Source organism: Phacochoerus africanus, chromosome 5, assembly GCF_016906955.1.
Source record: "Phacochoerus africanus isolate WHEZ1 chromosome 5, ROS_Pafr_v1, whole genome shotgun sequence".
Lineage (NCBI taxonomy): Eukaryota > Metazoa > Chordata > Mammalia > Artiodactyla > Suidae > Phacochoerus > Phacochoerus africanus.
This window is the reverse complement of record NC_062548.1, coordinates 17,804,228-17,826,655: the sequence shown is the minus strand read 5'-3', so window position 1 is coordinate 17,826,655 and position 22,428 is coordinate 17,804,228. Positions and strand designations below refer to the sequence as shown.

At 43.8% G+C, this 22,428-nt stretch overlaps 1 protein-coding gene across 1 annotated transcript in view; it reads left to right on the top strand.

Moving 5' to 3' along the window:
• Positions 1-11,318: 11,318 nt before the first annotated feature.
• VKORC1L1 (vitamin K epoxide reductase complex subunit 1 like 1) overlaps positions 11,319-22,428 on the top strand; it is a 73,813-nt gene continuing 62,703 nt past the window's right edge. The window contains exon 1 of the mRNA XM_047779948.1: positions 11,319-11,646. Coding sequence (XP_047635904.1) covers positions 11,453-11,646 — 194 coding nt within the window. The 5' untranslated portion in view covers positions 11,319-11,452. The remainder of the gene's footprint in view (positions 11,647-22,428) is intronic.

Below are 22,428 nucleotides of genomic sequence, written 5' to 3'. Positions count from 1 at the left end.
ACACTTTTTTGGGGAGGGGGCCCGCACCAGCGGCCTATGGAAGTTCCCAGGCTAGGGGTCCCATTGGAGCTGTTGCCACAGGCCTACACCACAGCCACAACAGTGCCAGATCCGAGCCTCATCTGTGACCTACACCACAGCTCATGGCAACACTGGATTCTTAACCCACTGAGAAAGGCCAGGTATCGAACCTGCATTCTCATGGATACTAGTCAGGTTTGTTAACCGCTGAGCCATGACGGGGACTCCCACACACCCTCTTTAAAAAAAAAAAATTCTTTTCCATTATGGTTTATCATAGGACAGTGACTATAATTCTCTGGGCTATACAGTAGGACCTAGTTATTTATCCCATTTGAATGTTTTACTTGCTTTTTATGAACATTCGAGGCTGGAGATCAGCAGGCATTTGTCCCTCAGGGGTGGGGTGCCTGCAGGCTACGAGGGCAGGTCAGCTCAGAGGTGACTCCACTGTGGCAATTTTGGGCTGCCTGCCAGAGTTGGGGATCATGGCCCTAATTACATCGAGACAGTGGCAGCAGCGGGGGGCAGCCAGTCCTTTTGGGGTCCACTGATGGGCCTCTCTGAGATGTTATGGGACCAGTGGCTGCAGGGTCTTGTCTCAGCCAGCAGGGACACCAGCTGTGGTGGGAGATTTACAGTCAGGGACAGCCATTAGGGAAAGAGAGGCCAGAGGCAGTGGTGTACTTGGACCCAGAGAGGGACTTCTGAGGAACGGTGGGGACCATGACTGCATAGTCCTGGTTCAGTGAGCAATGAAAAGATTGATGATAGTCATGATGATAATAATATTTATGGAGAAGGCCAGATACAATCCTAAGTGCTTTCCAGGTTATTTATTCACTTCGTTCTCACTACGACTCTATCAGTTGATACAATCAGTACCTGTCTTATACAGATGAGAAAGTTCGGCTTGGATAGAGGTTGTTAGGTGGCAGATTGCAATTTCCAAACATAGCTGCCACCATGTCTCCTAAAGCACATGCTGTTCTGCAAACCCTTGATCCTACTACCATTGAGAGATGGGGTCTGTTCCCCTCCACTTGAACCTGAGCAGGCTTCTGATTCTCTCTCTCTTTTTTTGGCTGCACCTGCAGCATATGAAAGTTCCTCAGCCAGGGATCAAACCCTGCCACAGCTGCCAACTGTAGCCATTTGGGATCCTTAAGCTGTTGTGCTGCCAGGGAACTTCCTGTAACTTATTGAATGCACCAGAAATGAGCCAGTGTGACTTGAAGGCTGGGTCAGAAAAGGAGATGCAGTTTTCAACTTGTTTACTGGAATACTTATGCTGGAGTCACAGGCCACCACGGAAACAGTGGCCTGAGGCCGCCATGCTGTGCGGAGGCTCAAAATAACCCACATGGAGAGGTCCTGAAAGTGCCTAAGAAAGGGGAGGGAGGAGTTCCCGTCATGGCTCAGTAGAAACGAATCCAACTAGGAAGCATGGGGTTTCAGGTTCAATCCCTGGCCTCGCTCAGTGGGTTAGGATTTGGCATTGCTGTGGCTGTGGTGTAGGCCGGCAGGTGTAGCTCTGATTAGACCCCTAGCCTGGGAACCTCCATATGCCACGGGTGTGGCCCTAAAAAAAACAAACAAAAAACAACAACAACAAAACCCCACAAAAAAAAAAAAAAAAAAAGAGGGGAGAGATACCTGCCACTCTGAGCTGCTTCTTCTTCCCCCTCCTGTCGCAGTTCTAACCACCGTCTGATTTCAATCACATGGGAGCTGTGGGGAGCTGCAGAGCCAAGTCCTTCCTAAACTCCCGACCTGCAGAAATTGTGAGAAATAAAATGATTGCCAGTTTTTTGTTTTGTTTTCTTTTGTTTTGTTTTTGTCTCATGGCAACACTGGATCCTTAACCCACTGAGCGAGGCCAGGAATCGAACCTGCAACCTCATGGTTCCTATTCGGATTCATTTCCACTGTGCCTTGATAGGAACTCCAATCTGCTCTTTAAATTAGCTTTTTTCTTTTATGGCCACACCCAGACCTATGGAAGTTCCCAGGCCAGGGATCGAATCTGAGCCCCAGTGGTGGCAACGCCAGATCCTTGAACCCACTGCACCAGACTCAAACTCACCCCTCCACAGCAACCCAAGCTGCTGTAGTCAAATTCTTAACCCAATGCACCACAGCGGGAATGCCTAAATTAGTTGTTAAATGTTCTTCTAAGTAACTATACGAATTGATGTGTTTCATGGAGTCACTGGAATATAGATCAGTTACATTTTGGATAGCATTTACCCAATATGATAATTTTAGTTTTCAAGTAACAGTTTATTTTAAGTCATCACTCAGGAAGAATTTAATTTCATTGAATGCTTCATTTTTCTTTTGCTCGTAGAGACAAGGAATAAGGTGACCGTAGTTTGCATTTATTGGGCACTTCTTACGTGTCAGGTGCCATGTATTTAATCGTCCTCAAACCCTTTGACACAGGTACTATTGCTATCCCCATTTTATAGATGAAGATACTGAGGCAGAGGGAGGTTAAGTACCCTTCTAGGCATGCTCAGCTTAAAGAGGCAGAGCTATGATTCCAACCCATGCTCTTAATCCATGCAAACCTGCCTGTACCCTTTCTCCAGACCAGTTCCTCTGGTATTCACATGTGCCTTTGGTCAATATGACTTTGTGAAATGTATTTCCTTTTTTTTTTTTTGCTCTTTAGGGCCGCACCCATGGCATATGGAGGTTCCCAGACTAGGGGTCGAATTGGAGCCATAGCTGCAGCCTATGCAACAGCCACAGCAATGCCAGATCCGAGCCACTTCTGTGACCTACAGCACAGCTTATGGCAACGCCTAATGCTTAACCCACTGAGCGAGGCCAGGGATCAAACCAGAAACCTCATGGTTCCTAGTCGGATTCATTTCTGCTGCAGGAACTCCCCAAAATGTATTTCTTATATAGAAGAGTTTTAGGAGTTCCCGTCATGGCTCAGCAGAAACGAGTCTGACTAGCATCCATGAGGACGCAGCAGTTGTTTGTTTTTTGTTTTTTTTTTTTTTTGTCTTTTGTTGTTATTGTTGTTGTTGCTATTTCTTGGGCCGCTCCCACGGCATATGGAGGTTCCCAGGCTAGGGGTCGAATCGGAGCTGTAGCCACCGGCCTACGCCAGAGCCACAGCAACTCGGGATCCGAGCCGCGTCTGCCACCTACACCACAGCTCACGGCAACGCCGGATCGTTAACCCACTGAGCAAGGGCAGGGACCGAACCCGCAACCTCATGGTTCCTAGTCGGATTCGTTAACCACTGCGCCACGACGGGAACTCCTGGACGCAGCAGTTTTAATCCTTGGCTTCACTCAGTGGGTTAAGGATCCAGCGTTGCCATGAGCTGTGCTTGTAGGTTGCAGATGTGGCTCAGATCTGGCATTGCTGTGGTTGTGGCTTAGGCCGGTGGTTATAGCTCTAATTTGACCCCTGGCCTGAGAACTTCCCTATGCCTCAGGTACAGCCCTAGAAAAAAATAAATAAAAGAATTTGGGAGTTCCTGTCATGGCACAGCAGAAACGAATCCGACTGGGAACCATGAGGCTGCTAGTTCGATTTCTGGCCTCACTCAGTGGGTTAAGGATCTGCCGTTGCTGTGGCTGTGGTGTAGGCCAGCAGCTATAGCTCTGACTAGACCCCTAGCCTGGGAACCTCCATATGCTGCAGGTGCAGCCCTAAAAAAAGGACAAAATACAAATAAATAAATTAATTAATTAATTTTAAAAAAGAGTTAATGGTATAAAGGCTTGTTCCTAATATATAGAGGCTTCTTCTAAAATACATTTTCTATGCCAGCAAGAAAAGACTGCCAACTAAATTATGAGAGAACAAAGGGTTTTTTGTTAATTATTTAATTATTATTATTTTTTGGCATGCAGAAGTTCCCAGGCCAGGGATCAAACCTGTGCCACAGCAGGGTCCTTAACCGCTGGGCCACCAGGAAACTCCCGGGAAGTTTTTTTTTACTCTTTTTTTCCCCCTTTTTTATGGCCGCACCTGCTGCATACAGAAGTTCTTGGGCTGGGCGTCGAATTGGAACAGCAGCTGAGGCCCATGCCACAGCCAGGGCAACACTGGATCTGCAACCTACGCTGCAGCTTACTTCAATGCAGGATCCTCAACCCACTGAGTGAGGCCAGGGATTGAACCTGCATCCTCAAAGAGACAAGGTCGGATGCCTAACCCACTGAGCCACGTCAGGAACTCTGCAGGAAGTTTTAAAATAAAAAAAAGTTAAATGTTCATAGGAGCTATATTTGAAGACAACTTTTTTTTTAATTGGAGTATAGTTGACTTACAGTATTGTATTAATTTCAGCTGTACAGCAAAGTGAACCAGTTATACATATACATATATCCATTTTTTTTCCTGTATAGATTACAGAATATTAGATTTCCCTGTGCTGTATAGTAGGTCCTTGCTATGAAAAAAAAATTTTTTTTGTTATTGTTTAGGGCCCTACCCACAGCATATGGAGGTTCCCAGGCTAGGGGTCAAATTGGAGCTACGGCTGCCAGCCTACATCACAGCCATAGCAACACAGGATCTGAGCCACATCTGCGACCTGACCTACACAATAGCTCATGGAAACACCAGATCCCTAAACCACCAAGCGAGGCCAGGGATCAAACCTGCATCCTCCTGGATATTAGTTGGGTTCCTAACCCACTGAGCCACAAAGGGGACTCTCTGAAAACAACTGCTTTTTTTAATATCTGATCCTGAACTCGAGCAAAGGGCCTGTGGCATAGAAAGCCAAAGTCCAACAGTGGGGGTTTGCAGCAAAATAAGGAATTACTGCAATTGCGGGGCGCCAGCCAAGGGAGTGGGAGACAAGCCTCAGATCCACTCCGTCCTGGTCTTTTGAGTCAGGGAAATTTTTAAAGGGGAAGAACAGAGAGGCTGGAATTAATCATCATCTTGTGACATTTCTGTGACATTTTAAAAACTGAAGTATAGTTGATTTACAATGTTGTGTTAGTTTCAGGTGAACAGCAAAGTGATTCAGTCATATATATATATATACATATATTGCTTTTTCAGATTATTTTTCATTATAGGTTATCATAAGATGTTGACTCTAGTTCCCTATGCTATACAGGAAATTCTTGTTGCTTATGTGTTTTACATATAGCAGTTTATATCTCTTAACTCTATACTCCTAATCCCCCCCCCCCAGCCCCCGCATTTTCTCCTTTGGGAATCATAAGTTTGCTTGCTTGCTTGCTTGCTTGCTTTCCTTCCTTCCTTCTTTCTTTCTTCTTTCTTGTGCAGGCACAGCACAAAAAACAGAAATAAATAAATAAATAAATAAATAAATAAATAAATAAATGGGATGAAACAGGAGTTCCCGTCGCGGTTCTGCAGTTGATGAACCTGACTAGTATCCATGAGGACTCGGGTTTGATCCCTGACCTCACTCAGTAGGTTAAGGATCCAGCATTGCTATGAGCTGTGGTGTGGGTCGCAGACACGACTCGGATCCCACCTTGCTATGGCTGTGGTGTAGGCTGGCAGCTACAGCTCCCATTCGACCCCTAGCCTGGGAAACTTCCTATGCTGGGAGTGCAGCCCTAAAAAGGCAAAAAAAGAAATAAAAATAAAAAAATAAAGAAAGCCATAAAACAAAAATAAGCTACCGGAATATACTGTATAATATGGAGAATATAGCCAATATTTTATAATAACTATCAATGGAGTATAAACTTTAAAAATGGTGACTCATTATATTGCACAGCAACTATACTTCAATATTTCTATTAAATAAATAAACACGTAGATAAACTAATGATACAATGTGTAGTCTTTTATGTCTGGGTCTGGGTTCTTTCACTAAGTATAGTGGTTCCAAGTTTCATCCATGCTGTAGCATATATCCGTATTTCATTCCTTTTTATGGCTGAATAATAATATTCCATTGTAGGGAAGTTTGGGATTAATAAATACAAACTATTCCATTTAGAATGGACAAGCAATGAGGTCCTCCTGTACAGCACAAGGAGCTATACCCAGTCTCTTGAGATAGACCATGATGGAAGATAAAACAAGAAAAGGAATGTGTGTGTGTGTATGTGTGTTTGTGTGTGTGTTTATGGCTGGGTCACTATGCTGTACAGCAGAAATTGGCACAATGTTGTAAACAAGGGTGTTCTTGTTATGGTGCAGCAGAAATGAATCCTGCTAGTATCCGTGAGGGTGTGGGTTCCATCCTCGGCCTTGCTCAGTGGGTTAAGGATCTGGTGTTGCCCTGAGCTGTGGTGCAGGTTGCAGACTTGGCAGACACAGCTTGGAGCCCCAGTTGCTGTGGCTGTGGTGTAGGCTGGCAGCTGTAGCTCCGATTCAACTCCTAGCCTGGGAACCTCCATGTGCCACCAGTTCAGCCCTAAAAAGACAAAAAAAAAAAAAAAGAGGATATAAGGGAGGATAGGTATTCCTTTCCTGGAAGGAGAAAACAAAGATGCAGATGGAGGTACTTTGGGACCATTCTTCCCCCTGTAAGCAAAAGTGGCCTGAGAACCAAATTAACACATAGAGGTGGGAAATGGACAGAGAGAGGTTTTTGTTTTGTTTTGTTTTTTGCTTTTCAGGGCCACACCTGCAGCACATGGAGGTTTGCAGGCTAGGGGTTGAATTGGAGCTGCACCTGCCGGTGCACACCACAGCCACAGCAACGCAGGATCCCAGCCACGTCTCCAGCCTACACCACAGCTCATGGCAACACCAGATCCTTAACCCACTGAATGAGGCCAGGGATAGAACCCAAATTCTCATGAATACTACTAGGGTTCATTCCCGCTGAGGCACAATGGGAACTCCCACAGAGAGAGTCTTGATGGGGTTTGAATCCCTGGTCTGGTGAGCTGGGTTTGGGTAACCAGTGTCCCAATATTGCAATAGAAGTGGGAAAGTCTTAGAGGAGAAAGAGATATGTAGGCCATGGGTGAGTAGGTGTTTGAAAGCTCCAAGGTGAAGGCAGTAGAATGTATAATAGGAATTTAAAGAAGTCTCTTCAGTTATTCGGAAAAAAAGAAGAGGGGAGACAGACAAGCCACAGCGTAGGAGAAGGTATCTGCAATACACATATTGACAAAGATTTGTATCCAGAATATATGGACACCTATAAACCAGTAAGAAAAAGATGACCTATTCTTTTAAAGTGGGAAAAGGGCTTATTAGTATTATTGTTATGATTATTTGGCTGCTCCCATGGCATGCAGAAGTTCCCAGGCCAAGGACTGAACCGCAGGAACTACCCAAGCCACAGCAGTGATAATGCTGGATCCTTAACCTACTGTACCACCTGGGAACTCCCTAAAGTGGGAAAAAGTCTGGAATAAGTGCTTCACAAGAGAGGACAGTTACAAAGTCACTAAGTGTACGAAAGGTGCTCAAATTCACTGGTCTTCAGGGAAAGGCAATTTTAAAACCACCACCATCCCTCTAGAGAGCCACCCAATTGTCTCAATCTTCAAGCACTGACATTGCCAAAGATTGGCGAGGAGGTGAAAGAGCCACAATTCTCATGCTTTGCTAATGGGAGTTTAAACTGATACAACCACTTGGGAAAACTCTTTGGTAGTAGGGTGGCCCTGGTGGTGCACCACGCAGACTCAGTCTCCCTTCAAGCGTCTGCTGCAAAGAGGCTAGTTGACCAGTAGCCTCCAGGGGCCATCCCTTCAGAAGTCACAGCATTCATGCTGCTCCCAGCTAGTGATTCTGCCTGGCAGGGCTACTAGATTGGGACCATTCCTGCCTCGCAAAGGCTCCTATAAAGGAGGGTCTTCACTCTGGGATCCCCGTCCTTCCGGCTGAGACCGTGGAACTTGCACAGTGGTCAGACCTACACTGTGATCTGGAGGCTCTCCATGCCTCTTCCTGCTCCCTGACTTCTTTATCCTTCCCAGGCTTTGCCCCCTGTGAATCTCAATTGACGGGGGCAGTATTTACTAATACTATCTGACTCTACTTCCACTTCTGGACTAGACATGAGTGCATATAGCCACCAAAAGACATTTACAGGATGTTCACAGCAGCTTTGTTCATAACAGCTAAAAACTGGCCAAATGTTGATCAACAGTGGACAGACGGGATAAATAAAATTGTGCTCAATCACACAATGGACTATTACACAGCAATGAAAAATAATAATAGTTACACGCAATAATAGGAATAAACCTCACAGACTTTAAGATGAGTGAAAGAAGTCAGATGACTGATAGATCTCAAGTGATTAAAGGAATCCTGAAGGACAGGGGTTTCAGGAGAATGAGTTCACTCAGATTTGTGAAAACCGCTGGAGGGTTAGAGTGGTGATCTTTTTGAGGACTATAGGCAGGATTTAAGATGATCCTAACAATCCCCTCGCTGGTTTCCATGCCTTTGTATAATCCCTTCCCTTTCAGTGTAGACCAGACCTACCTTCCCTTTGTTTTTTGTTTTTTGTTTTTTTTTTTTTCTTTTTAGGGCTGAACCCTTGACATATAGATGTTCCCAGTTCCCACTGAGCCAGGGATTGAACATGCATCCTCATGGATACTAGTCGGGTTCATTTCTGCTGAGCCCCAGCAGGAACTCCAGACTAGACCTAGCTTCTTTTTGTCCCCCAGTTTTATTGATATCTAATTGAAATAGAACATTGTGTAAGTTTAAGCTGCACAACAGGGTGATTCAACATACATTTATATTGTGAAATGATTACCACAATAAGGTTAGTTTACACATCCATCGCCTGACATAATTATCTTTTTTTTTTTTTTTTTTGCCTAGAGGGAGGGAATGAGAACTTTTAAGATTTAGCTGCTTTCAAGAATACAATACAATATCATAGGAGTTCCTACTGCAGCTCAGTGGTAACGAACGAACTAGTACCTATGAAGGCTTGGAATCAATCCCTGGCCCCACTCAGTGGGTTAAGGGGATCCGGCATTGCCGTGAGCTGTGATGTCGGTCACAGGGGCAGCTCAGATCTCCTGTTGCTGTGTCTGTGGTGTAGGCCGGCGGCTACAGCTCCGATTGGACCCCTAGCCTGGGAAATTCCATATGCTGTGGGTGTGGCCCTAAAAAGAAAAAACCCCTAGAATACAATACAATATTATTAACTAGAGACACCACACGGTACATTAGATCTCCTGAACTTAACCACCTTATAATTGAAAGTTTGTACCCTTTGACCAGCATCTTCCCATCTCCCCTACCTGCCAGCGGCTGCAAATCAATCAGCTCTGTTTCTACAAGTTCAGTATTTTTAGATTCCACATGTGAGTTAGATTATTCCGTACAATTTATCCTTGAGCTACATGGGCTTGAACTGCACAGGTCCACTTACAGATGGGTTATTTTCAATACACATACAATATAGCAGTACAAAAGCCTCAGTTGGTTGAATCTGTGGATGTGGGAGCTCAAATTGGATGGCTGACTGTAAAGCTACATGTGGATTTTTAACTGCATTGGGGGGTGGGGGAGTTGCTATTCCTAACCTCTGCCTTGTTCCAGGGTCAACTGTATTTGCCGTTCTGATTTATTTCACCTAGCATAATGCCATGAAGGTTTGTCTTTCTTGTCTCAAAGGATAGGATTTCCTATTGAGGAAATGATAGAAGTGGCTGAATAATATTCCATTGAGTGTACATACCACATTTCCTTTATTCATTCATCCATCCATGGACATTTAGGTTGTGGACTAGCTTCTAAGTAATGGAATATGTAAAAGCGATGGGCTGTCTCTTCTGAGATTAGTTTACAAAAAAGACCGTAACTTCTGTTTTCCTCTCTTTCTCTTATCCTAGCAGCTTCTTACAAAGAGGTGCAATGGTTCAGGAACTGATGGATCCAGCCATCAGCCAGAGAGGACATGAGGCTTGCCAACAGCCATGGGAGTGAGCTTGAAAGAGGATTCTTTAGCCTTAAGATGCCTGCATCCCCAGCCAACATCTTGACTGCGTTTTTGTGAGAGACCCAGATCCAGAGGACCCAGCTCAACAGCATTGGATTCCTGACCCACAGAAACTGTGCGAAAATAAAGAGTTTTTTTTTTTTTAAACTGCTACATTTGGGGTAATTTGTTATGGAACAGTTCATAACTCATACAGGACATCAATACTCAAAATTACTATATAAAACTTGATATCTCTCTGACAGCTGCAAAGAGGAAAATGCTAGCAATCTCCCAAAATAGTGTGTTTCTCCTTAGAGAGTAACATACATATAGTTTTCTTTTAGTTTTGGCCACCAGGAAATTCAGAGCTAATTTGTGGCTCCTTTTAATAATTATGTGATACCCTATGGCCTGCTTAGCTGTGTTCTTAACTCCTGGTCTTTCCTTTTTTTTTTTTTTGTCTTTTTAGGGCTGCACTCGAAGTATATGGAGGTTCGCAGGCTAGGGGTCATATCAGAGCTGCCCCTGCTGGCCTACACCACAGCCACAGCAACACCGGATCTGAGCCATGTCTGCAACCTGCACCACAGCTCATGGCAAAGCCAGATCCTTAACCACTGAGCGAGGCCAGGGATCGAACCTGCATCCTCATGGATACCAGTCAGGTTAATTTCCCCCGAGCCACAACGAGAACTCCCTGGTCTTTCCTTTTCATTTGTCTTTTTCTTCATCCTGATTTTTTAGTTAATTTTTATTCTTTTCTATATTGCATGAATTATGTTGTCATCTCAAATTCAGCTCACGGGGAAGCAAGTCTTTTGGCAATAATAATTTAAAAGAATAGTTTAAAAATAGTTAAATTCGCACTTGTAGAACGTGAGGTGCCTGGAAGTGGTGATGGAGATCAGGTAACACAAGTGAGGCTCTGGAGCTTGGCTCTGGAGCTCAGTGCAATGGCCAAGGTTCATTTGGGTTGGGTCCGAAAATATCAAGTGAAAATGACAAAAAAGGGGGGAAGGATGGCAATTGATTGTCATTCCGAGGAGGTGGGGCCAAGGGCTTATCCAGTCACACCCGGTGGTATCTTCAAAATTTATTCCCTGCACCTGGTCCCCTAGGGCCCGCCCCGCCCCTCTCCGAGCCCCCGCCCCTCCCATCTCTGAGCCCCCGCCCCTTCCTTGACCCCTCCCCCTCGGAGTCCCGCCCACCGCGCGCGCCGCACCGCCTCTGGCTCCGCCTGCCGGCCCGGCCTCCCGGGCGGTTGCGCGCTCCGCCCCCTCCCTCCGCGCCCGCGCGCGCCTTCCCCGCCCCGCCAGGCTCTCTCCTTTCGGGGCGGTTGGGCCGCGCGCCTGTGGGGGCGGGGCCCGGAGGAGGCGGTCGAGCCAATGGGGCGCGGCGGCGGCGGTGGCAGTGGCGGCGGCGGCGGAGGCGGTGGCGGTAGCGGCGGCGGCTGGGTCGGGCCCCGACGGGCGGCGGCGGCTGAGGTGGAGGCGGAGGGAGGCGGCGGCGGCGAAGGAGGCGGCGGCGGCAGCGGCGGCGGAGGGGGGAAGATGGCGGCGCCCGTCCTGCTGAGAGTGTCGGTGCCGCGTTGGGAGCGGGTGGCCCGGTATGCAGTGTGCGCCGCCGGGATCCTGCTCTCCATCTACGCCTACCACGTGGAGCGGGAGAAGGAGCGGGACCCTGAGCACCGGGCCCTCTGCGACCTGGGCCCCTGGGTGAAGTGCTCCGCCGCCCTTGCCTCCAGGTAGTCCAGCTGTGGGGAACGGGCCGGGAGCGGCCGAGCGGGACGAGGGCGGAGGCTGGGGGTGGGGAGCGCGCGGCGGGAGCTCGGGCCTGGGGGACAGCGGGGACCGGGCCGCGAAGGGACCGACGGCTCCGCGAGCCTGGCCGGGGGCCGCGGCCCGGGCCGGGGGGCGGCGGCCCGGGGGCCGGCCCGAGTACAGGCCGCCGGGGCGGAGGTGGCGGGGCCGAGAGACCGGCGAGGAGGGATGAGGTGGCAGAGTGTAGCCAGGAGGCCGGAGCGGACGGAGAGCAGTTGGGCAGGCTGGGGCCGGGCTGAGAAGGAGCAAGCAGGGTTCGCGGAGGGTGGGTCCCCGCCAGCTTGACAGATTTCCTGGTTCTTGCCCGGGGAGGCGGGTCGGAGGCGTGCGACCCTGCCGGGGGGAACCGTGAGGTCAGTGTCCACCCGTCGTCCGGGGTCGCTGCTGCAGCCCAAGGCTTTGCGGCCAGCGTGGGCTCGGGATTGCATTTCCTACTGTCTTCCCGGTGCTAGGACAGGTGTTTCCGTGGTCAGGCCTCTTTGTACTCTGTAGCGCTAATGAGAATTTGCAGACTTCTGGAGACAGTGACATTTGCGAGCAAAAACGAATTTGACCCTACTCGGGAAGAAGATACTGGCACTTAATATATCTGATTTCTTGGATTCCCCCTCTTATTTTTCATTGTGCCCGGGAGGGGGGAATGGCTTGAGTGTGGGTCTAGCCTAAGCTTACTTTGAGGAAAATATGTGTATGTCATGTATAGTGATGATGTTTGGGGCATTAGGGTGATTTCTAAACCTTGTTGATTGGTATAATGGAATATTCCCCGAAGAGTAAAAATACATGCATCACTAAACTGGAGAGATTGGTTTGTTTTACTGATAATTTTAGGGTTTTTAAAGTGTTGTAGTTGGTTTACTGTTTTTCTGCATTAGATTTTCCTAGGCAAGTTATTTTGAAAAAGAGGAGTTTACATCTTAAAAGTGGCTGTTCTTTTTTCTTATTGAGGAGGGTTCGTGTTTTTAAAAGTAGCAAAAGTGAAAGAAATGATTTCACAATTGATAGAGACGCTATGCCTAATATTGTTTGTTAACAGTAGTCACATTTGAGTAATTTCTTTCTCTTCTGTTGATCTGTAAATTACTAGATAGATGCTAATGTATAGCTCACTGGTTTATTTTGACCTACATGTTGGTGATTACAGGAACAACCTAGTATTGGAGTTTGTCTTGTTACTATTTACAAACTTTAGGTTGCTGATCTTCTCCCCTTAGACAGCCTTCTTCCCTGAACCAGGTACTCATTTGCCCTTAAACCAAAATCCTGTAGCTTTTTAGTGGGAAAATAGTCATCATTATTGCTACATTAAACATAATGTGTTTAAAATGTTGATGCTAATTAACATTTAAAATATGTCAGTGTGACAGAAAGCTCACATTTGTTATTGGGTATTTTGAACTAAGCTAATAGACTTAATAGACTCTCAGATACCCTTTGAGAGCCACTGAGTGTGTTTTAGGCAAACATTTTTATGTTGTTTTCCCTGTCTTTGGAAAGGACTTTTATACTTAAAGTACCTTGCACCCAAAGTTAGCTGAATAAATATATAATGAAAAGACTTTACAGCAGTATATTTCAGGTATTTGAAAAAAGAAGAAATAAAAATAACATTTGATATTAGATTAATATGGAATTTAGGGTGAATTATCACCAGTCTTAGCTTTTGGAAACATTGTAGTCTATAATACATTTAACTGGACCTTTTAACATTTGGACATGGAAAGAGTGCTTTATATTATTCAGATCGTATGTTTAAGTTCTTAAAATCGGCTTTTCTTTTAAAAAGTGTTTTGAACCATCTCATAAGTATAGATTATAAATTACAAATTGTTAATGTATCTTGCAAGATCCAGGTTTTTGTGATGTTTTTTAAAAAGCCCCATAAAATAACATAACATCAAGTGATGTTAAAAGTACACTTGTAAGACTGAAAATAGCTAGATCTCCTCCAAACCCCCAGTCCATCCCTCCCCCCAACCTGAGTTGTCACAACCTAATTTTCTAGATCTCTTTATAGTTTTAAACGTGAATTTAGTATGTTGTGATTGAAACTAATGTTTAATTGGGTAGCTGTATACATAAAATGTTTTATAAATTTGATTTCTCTAAAGGAGGATAGGTAAGAAATAAGTCGTGCATATATGAGGAATAAATAGCTTATTTGCCATGTATACAATATAATTCAAGAAATTATCCAGTTTGATCAGCCTTTTTATAAACTACTTGCAATACATATATAAGTATTGCAATATACTTATACACACATATATAGACATATGCATGTATTATATATTAATGGAGATACATAATTTGGAAATTAAAGTGGCTTGAGTCTGATGCATACATCAATTTTCCTTTGGAAATAGGTAGACTAAACCTACTTTTATTTTGTCAAAGTGAAAAAGGCTTTAAATAATAGCAGGTTATTGGAGGCCTCAAGTAGTAGTTCTTATTTGACCTAAATATTGATTGCCAGTTAGCAGTAGTAGTAAAAAATGGGACTATTTTGGGGAACAGAAAGTTTGAGCCCAGGTTTGAATGAGTTGAATTGAAGATAAAGAATGAAAAAAATTAACCAATGAAAAGAATCCTGAGGAAAGTTCTCTGTTAGTATCCAGCATTAACTCATGTGACTTTGGATTGCTGAAATTCACTTTATTCTTATTTCTCAATCTTTAAGTGTCCTAATCTAAATAAAATAGAGATTAATGAGAGATCCTTGAGGGTGTGTGTGTGTGTTAAGTCCTCTTTTACTTTGGGAAGCATCATTGTCTAAGGAAGTAGCTCCCAGACTTTTGGATTTCAAAGAAGTATTTTCCACCAAATTGGGAGGCTACAGTAGAGTTGCCAGTTTGTTCTGCTGGGTATAGACGATAAAACTAACAACAGTAGCCCACAGCACTGTCTACTGTTGCTGTCATTTAATTTAATTTATTTGTTTTTTTGCTTTTTTATTTAAGGCCTCACCCACAGCATGTGGAGGTTCCCAGGCTAGGGGTCGAATCAGAGCTACAGCTGCCGGCCTAGACCACAGCCACAACAACCCAGGATCCAAGCCGAGTCTGCAACCTACACCACAGCCCACAGCAATGCCAGATCCTTAACCCACTGAGCGAGGCCAGGGATTGAACCCGCAACCCCGTGGTTCCTAGTCGGATTCGTTTCTGATGTGCCACAATGGGATCTCCTGTCATTTCATTTTAAATAAGGATATTTTAGGTCAAATAATTAGAAAGAACTGATCTCAGAATAAAAGGCCTTTGAATCATTTAGTTTTATTTAAAAAATTACTTTCTTCTTCATATTTTTCTTCATTTTTATTTAAATTACTAAAAACTCTGTGGCAAGTCTGCACCAGCCTGCCAGCTAAAATTATCCCTGTCTGGTTCACTGAGCTCAGATCCAAAGATTCTGGGTGGACTCCTAGCTCTTCCACTTGTTAGACTGTGGCCTCACACTAGTCGCTTATCTTCATGGCGCCTCAGTTTCTTCTCATTAAATAGAGATATTAAAACCTACTTTGCCAGATGAATGGATAGGATTATAAAGGAAACATGGAATAAATAAATGGGTAATACTCAGAATAAAGTATGTACTCAATTAGCTACAACTGTTATCATTGACTAGCGATGGTATTTTTTTGCAGTGTCTGATAATGACCTTAAGTAGTATAAGTTTCCTTTTTTAGATATAATCTGTATATATTTTACTTTTTAAAATTTTAATTTTTTTCATTTATGTATTTTAAATGTAAATTGTTTTAGTGTTCTGTATTGCTCCCTCCATGGGATAGTACAAAGACTTTAAAACAACTCCAAAAATGTGGCAAGAGACACAAAGTAATGTGCAGAGTATTCTTTCTTTCTTTTGGCTGCACTCTTGGCATTTGGAAGTTCCCTGGGGCCAGGGATTGATCCTGCATGACAGCAGCGACCCAAGCCACTGCAGTGACAACATGGGATCCCTAACCTGATTCACCGTGTAAGAGAACTCCATGCAGAATATTCTTCATGGGTATTTCCTATAAGTTGCATTAGAGCCCTTCTAAGAAGGGCTTTTATTTAAGAAAAAAATGATCTTGAGGGAGGTACTCTTGTGGCTCAGGAGTAACGAACCCACCTAGTATTCATGAGGAGGCGGGTTTGATCCCTGGCCCTGCTCAGTGGGTTAAGGATCCTGCATTGCCGTGACTGTGGTGTAGGTTGCAGACTCGGCTTGAATCTGGCATGGCTGTGGCTGTGGCGAAGGTCAGCAGATGCAGCTCTGATTCCAATCCTTAACCCAGGAACTTCCATGTCCCTTGTTGCAGCCCTAAAAAAAAAGACAAAAGTGATCTTGAAAGATTAATAGGCTTGACAATTCCTGTCCTCAAAAAGTCTCCTTATTTTGCAAAATGGTGGACTAAGACATGTACCTTCTTAAGTCTTAAAAAAATAGTGCTATTTACTACCCCCCTCTTTGAGAAACATTTTTAGAATCAGAATAGAACCTAGAAATCTTTGCTACTTTCTTTGTCCAGCTAGACTCAGGGGTCGAATGACTTTCGCAAGGTAACACAGTTTGTGGCAGATTGGGACTAGAAACGAGCTCCCCTCGTGGCTCATCGGTAATGAATCTGACTAGTATTCATGAGGACGAGGGTTCGATCTCTGGCCTCGCTCAGTGGGTTAGGGATCCCACGTTGCCGTGAGCTGTGGTGTAGGTCGCAGATGTGGCTCAGATCCCACATAGCTGTGATTCCAACAGCTACAGCTCTGATTTGAGCCCTAGCCTGGGAACCTCCATATGCTGTGGGTGTGACCCTAAAAAATAGACAAAGAAAGAAAGGAAGGAAGAAACAAAGAAAGGAACCCGACTTCCAGGATACTTGTTTAGAGGCACTCCCCCCACATTTTAAAAATTAAATTCTTATATAGATGATATATTCACTGCTTCAAATTTGAAAGATACTAAAAGCACACATAGTGAACAGTCATCTTCATAGCCCAGACTTGTAGTTCTCGCTCTCCATAAGCAGATATGAAACTTTAGAGCCATTTTATGCTTATGCAAGCAAAAATATGACCATATTAATTTCCCCATTTTAAAAAAATAAAATTAGCATTCCCTATTCGGAGCTGTACTTTACTTTTTGCTAGCATTCTTTCCATCATCACCCTGCTTTTAAGTGCTTACATTCATATTTGGTGGAATGTTAATAACTGCTACTATGTAAAAAAAATTGTTCTACTAGTTAGTTTTGAGTAAGATGAATTTAATAAGTAAAACACAGGTTCTTATGTTACTATTGTTTCCTGGTATGGAAACTTCAGAAGCAGTATGAGCTTCAAAGAGGGGGGTAGAGAGATATCACAAAGAGGGGAGCCTGGGTTGCCGTACATTAGAGATAATTACCAGTGCTTGGAGAAGGCCGACTGTGTGATAGGCAGTGTTCTAAATGCTTATGTTATTTTCACAACTGTCCAATGGGGTGCTTTTAATCACCATTTTACAGCTGAGAAAATTGAGGCACACAAAATGTAAATAAAACTTGATTTAGATAATTAAGTGGCAGAGGGCACATTCTAACCCAGGCAGTCTGGCTCTTTACCACTAGTAAATTCCATTTGATCTGATATTGATAGAGTAATACCCGTATCTGCCAAATTTTTAAAAATATGCAAATATCTGTGCCTTTTTTTCTTCTGACATCTGTATGTCCAAGAAGCCTAGTGTTTGTATTATAGCTTTTACTTATTTAGAGCAATCTTTGTGGAAAAGCAAGGGTATTTACTAGGAAAGCATGGCATTCAAGAAGTAAATTCCTGGAGTTCCCATTGGGGCACAGCGGAAACGAATCCGACTAGGAATCATGAGGTTTCGGATTCAATCCCTGACCTCGTTTAGTGGGTTAAGGATCTGGCATTGCCTTAAGCTGTGGTGTAGGCCGACAGCTACAGCTCCGATTTGACCCCTAGTTTGGAACCTCCATATGCCGCCAGTGCGGCCCTAAAAAAAAAAAAAAGAAAAAGGAAAAAAAAAAGTAAATTCCTGGAGTGTTTGCCTTCTAAGCCTAAACTTGTGAAGTTATGGCATTTGTCACACCGTACTTAATGAACAGATATATAGTGGGTGAGTTATTAGTGGGGTGAGTTATCAGGAAGAGCTAACAAAGTGGATCTAGGTACCTGGAAGTGTGGTGGGGAGGGGAAAAAGAGTTAGTTTGAATTTGTGCCAGGGTGGGGTAGTCCTTTCTGAGAGAAGGTGTTGAGTCATAAGGACCTACTGCACAGGAAGACTGGAGAATTTGGCCTGGGATGTGGTGAGGCTAAATCACTAGACCCAGGAATTTCAAAGGGATTTAATTTCCTTGATGATTCAAAATAATTCTAGGAAAGAGCATGAGGAAAGGCAGAAAACGATGACCATTTGGGGAGAATGGCAAAGAGTCATATTTGAATGTGACGTAGATCTACCTGGGTTGAGAAAGGACTGGAATCTAGAGCTTGGCCAGAAAAATGCAAAACCAGGCATTCTTGTAAGCCACGTGTTCCTGTAAACATAGATAAGATTTATGACTCCCAAGCACTAAGCCTTGGGTTTCTGTTCTGTCCTGTGTTTGTATTAGATTGCACTAGACTTGTACTAGATGATCAGTTTTTAAAATTCATTCCCCAGAATCCTAGTTTTACGGTGGTACAACAGGGATTTTCTGAGCATTTGAGTCGTATTTTCAACCTTGTTAACTTTAAAATACTATAGACATGTATAAAGACTCAAATGTGGAGTTCCCGTCGTGGCGCAGTGGTTAATGACTCCGACTAGGAACCATGAGGTTGCGGGTTCGATTCCTGCCCTTGCTCAGTGGGTTAAGGATCCGGCGTTGCCGTGAGCTGTGGTGTCGGTTGCAGACGCGGCTCGGATCCCGCGTTGCTGTGGCTCTGGCGTAGGCCAGTGGCTACAGCTCCGATTCAACCCCTAACCTGGGAACCTCCATATGCCGTGGGAGCGGCCCAAGAAATAGCAACAACAACAGCAATAACAACAACAACAACAACAAAAAGACTCAAATGCATATCGTGCTGGGTTTTAACGCATTAGAGACCACTGATTTGTGCTACCAGGTTATCTAGGTGAACAAAAAGCCGGCAATCTTAAAAAGTTATATTCTGTACTGTTGCATTTATATAATATTATTGAAATAACCAAATTGTAGAGATGGAGAATGGATTAGATGTTGCCAGGAGGTAGAAGCAGGGGAAGGGGTGATGTGGTGCCATAAAGGAGGCAGCATGGGAGCTCCTGTTGTGGCTCAGTGGAAACAAATCCAACTAGGAACCGTGAGGTTGTGGGTTTGATCCCTGGCCTCGCTCAGTGGGTTAAGGATCCGGTGTTGCCGTGGGCTGTGGTGTAGGTGGCAGACGCGGCTCGGATCTGATGTTGCTGTGGGGCTGGCGGAGGACGGCAGCAACAGCTCCGATTTGACCCCTAGCATGGGAACCTCCATGTGCTGTGGGTGCAGCCCTAAAAAGACAAAATACAAAATACGGGGAAAAAAAAGGGGTGGGGGGAGGTTCAGCATGAAGGAGCTTTGTGGAAAGGGAACGCAGTTCTGTATCTCACCTCTGGTCCTGCGAAGCTACAGGTGTCAAATGTGATAAAATTGCGTAGCACTGCACACACTAACACACACATGAATGTAAAACTGGTGAAATATAAATAAACTCTGTGGATTGTATCCAGGTCAGTTTTGTTGTTGTGATCTCCTACTAGAGTTATGTAAGATACTATTATTACATACTAGTAAGATACATACTATTATGTAAGTTATGTAAGATACTATCATTGATGGAAGTTAGGTGATGGGTCCTCAGGACCTTCCTGGACAGTTTTTACAAATTCCTGTGACTTATAACTATTTTTAAATGAAGAGTAAAAAAGCAAAAGGAAGAAAAAAAGCAGTGTATTTAGGGTTTTTGAGGGAAAAAAGCAAAAGGAAAAAATTAAGATTATCTGTAATGCCAACAGCCAGATAACAATCCTCCTTACAATAGAATTTCTTTCTTTCTTTGTATGTATACTTGAATTTTAAAAATTTTATTGCCTGGGAAGATTGTAGCTTTATAGTGGTCTTTTTAAAATTTAGGCCAGTGCTCATGTAAATTTTGCTCATGTGAAATTATATGAGTAAATTTCCTACAGTAGACAGCTTGCATTGCATTGTGCAGTAACATGTGTCTGCCTTGTGTATGATGTCTTGGTGTCATGATTAGTATATATTTTAAGATTTTTATGTTCTTACCAAAATATTTGTTGTTACCAAGTAGTCTCACTCCTAGTATTATTAGAGATTTAACTTAGAAATATTCTACTTCTTGGACTTCTGGACAGGTGTTGTAAAATCCTCAGCATTAATGTGCCCTTTTTTCTTTCTAAAGAATCAGGTTTTATTTTCCTTTTTTTTTTTTTGGCTTTTTAGGGCTGTACCTGTGGCATATGGAAGCTCCCAGGCTAGGAGTTAAATTGGAGTTGCAGCTTCCAGCCTATACCACAGTTCATGGCAGTGCTAGATCCTCAACCCACCGAGTGAGGCCAGGGATCGAACCTGAGTCCTAGTGGATACTAGTTGGGTTCGTTACTGCTAAGCCACAACAGGAACTCCAAATCAGGTTTTTCTTGATACCGTGCAATCAAACAAAACAAATTCAACTGCCCAATCATCCATAATTTAAAGTTTGTGTCCACCAGAAAAGCTTCATTGTAAATGTTATAAATTGGAGCCTTTAAAATATACTAATAAAATATACAAATAGAATAAAATACTGTTTCAGTCTGTTTCTCATATTGTAGATCCATATAAAATTTCATTTAGAAAAAAATTCTTTTCCTAAAAAAGTTTCTAAAGTCACTAGACTATGATCTGTAAAGTTTCTTTGTCATTAGCATCTGTAACTTAGGGGAATTTCAAGGATGCTATCGTCTCTTGTGTGATTTTTTTTTTTTTTGGTCTTTTTACCATTTCTTGGGCCGCTCCCGCGGCATATGGAGGTTCCCAGGCTAGGGGTCGAATCGGAGCTGTAGCCACTGGCCTACGCCAGAGCCACAGCAACTCGGGATCTGAGCCGCGTCTGCAACCTACACCACAGCTCACGGCAACGCCGGATCGTTAACCCACTGAGCAAGGGCAGGAATCGAACCCGCAACCTCATGGTTCCTAGTCGGAGTCGTTAACCACTGCGCCACGACGGGAACTCCTTTTTTTTTTTTTTTTTTAAATGGCCTCACCTGCGGCTTATGGAAGTTTACCAGGCCATGATTGAATATGAGCTGCAGCTGTGGCAACACTGAATCCTTTAACCCACTGCTGACCAGGGATAGAACCCATGCCTATGCAGGAACAGGAGCTGCTGCTGTTGGATTCTTAACCCACTGTGCCACAGCAGGACTCCTCTTGTGTGATTATTTACCTTTTAAAACAGTCATTGTGGAATGAAGGCTGTGGTACAGTGGGTTAAGGATCCTGCTTTGCTGCATCTGTGGCATAGGTTGCAGCTGTTGGCTTGGATTTGATCTCTGGCTCGCGTTCTTCATATGCTGCTGGTGCAAAATAAAACAAAACACAAAACAAAACAAACCCCCAATCATTTTATTTGTGAAGTAAAATAATGGAAGATCCATGACAAAACAGGAATTAAGTGGCATATGTTCAACTCCACGTTGTTTTGGAAGTTTATTTCCTCCTCTGCACTGTCCTGATAGTTAGGATTACAGACTGTAAAGCAAAGGTACCTGAAACCTTGGCTCCATAACTTGATCCTTCTCTTGCCTCAATTTCCTTCTCCATAAAGCAAGGATAATAAGAGCATCTAACTCAGGATTATTGTGAATATGAAGTCCACCAGTGCACCAATACCTGGTCTTAGCACAGTGCCTGGCACAGAAGTGTTCATGAAACTCAGCTATTATTTTAAAACATGGTTGAGATCATACTATGAGTATTTTTTTTCCTCATTTAACATGTCCCAGCTATTTTCTCATGTCATTAAGAATTCCACCAGTAATGTAAGAGAACATCAAGTGCCCTGTACCCCTGCTAGTACTGGGCATTCTCTTTTTTTAGATTTGCATTTTCCCCCAAGTATAAGCAAGGTTTAATCGTTTTCACACTTTATTAACTTTGCATTTCTTTTGCAGTCCTGCCTGTATAGGTCTTAGAATTTTTTTATATTGATTTGGACAAATGCTTTATGTATTTGAAGGATATGAATATTTTATTATATTTGTTAATACATTTTAGTTCTATTTCATTAATTTTTGCAGTACTGTGAGGTTTTTTTTTTTTTTTTTTTTGGTCTTTTCTAGGGCCGCTCCCGTGGCATATGGAGGTTCCCAGGCTAGGGGTCTAATCGGAGCTGTGGCCACCAGCCTACGCCAGAGCCACAGCAACGCGGGATCCGAGCTGCGTCTGCAACCTACACCACAGCTCACGGCAACGCCGGATCGTTAACCCACTGAGCAAGGGCAGGGATCGAACCCGCAACCTCATGGTTCCTAGTCGGATTCGTTAACCACTGCGCCATGACGGGAACTCCTACTGTGAGGTTTTTAAAAGTATATAAAATTTAATTTTTTTCCTTGTAAGTTTTTCTCTTAGGTTTTAAGTTTAGAAGTATGCTTTTCAGGTGTTCCCATTGTGGCTCATTGGGTTAAGAACCTGATATAGTTGT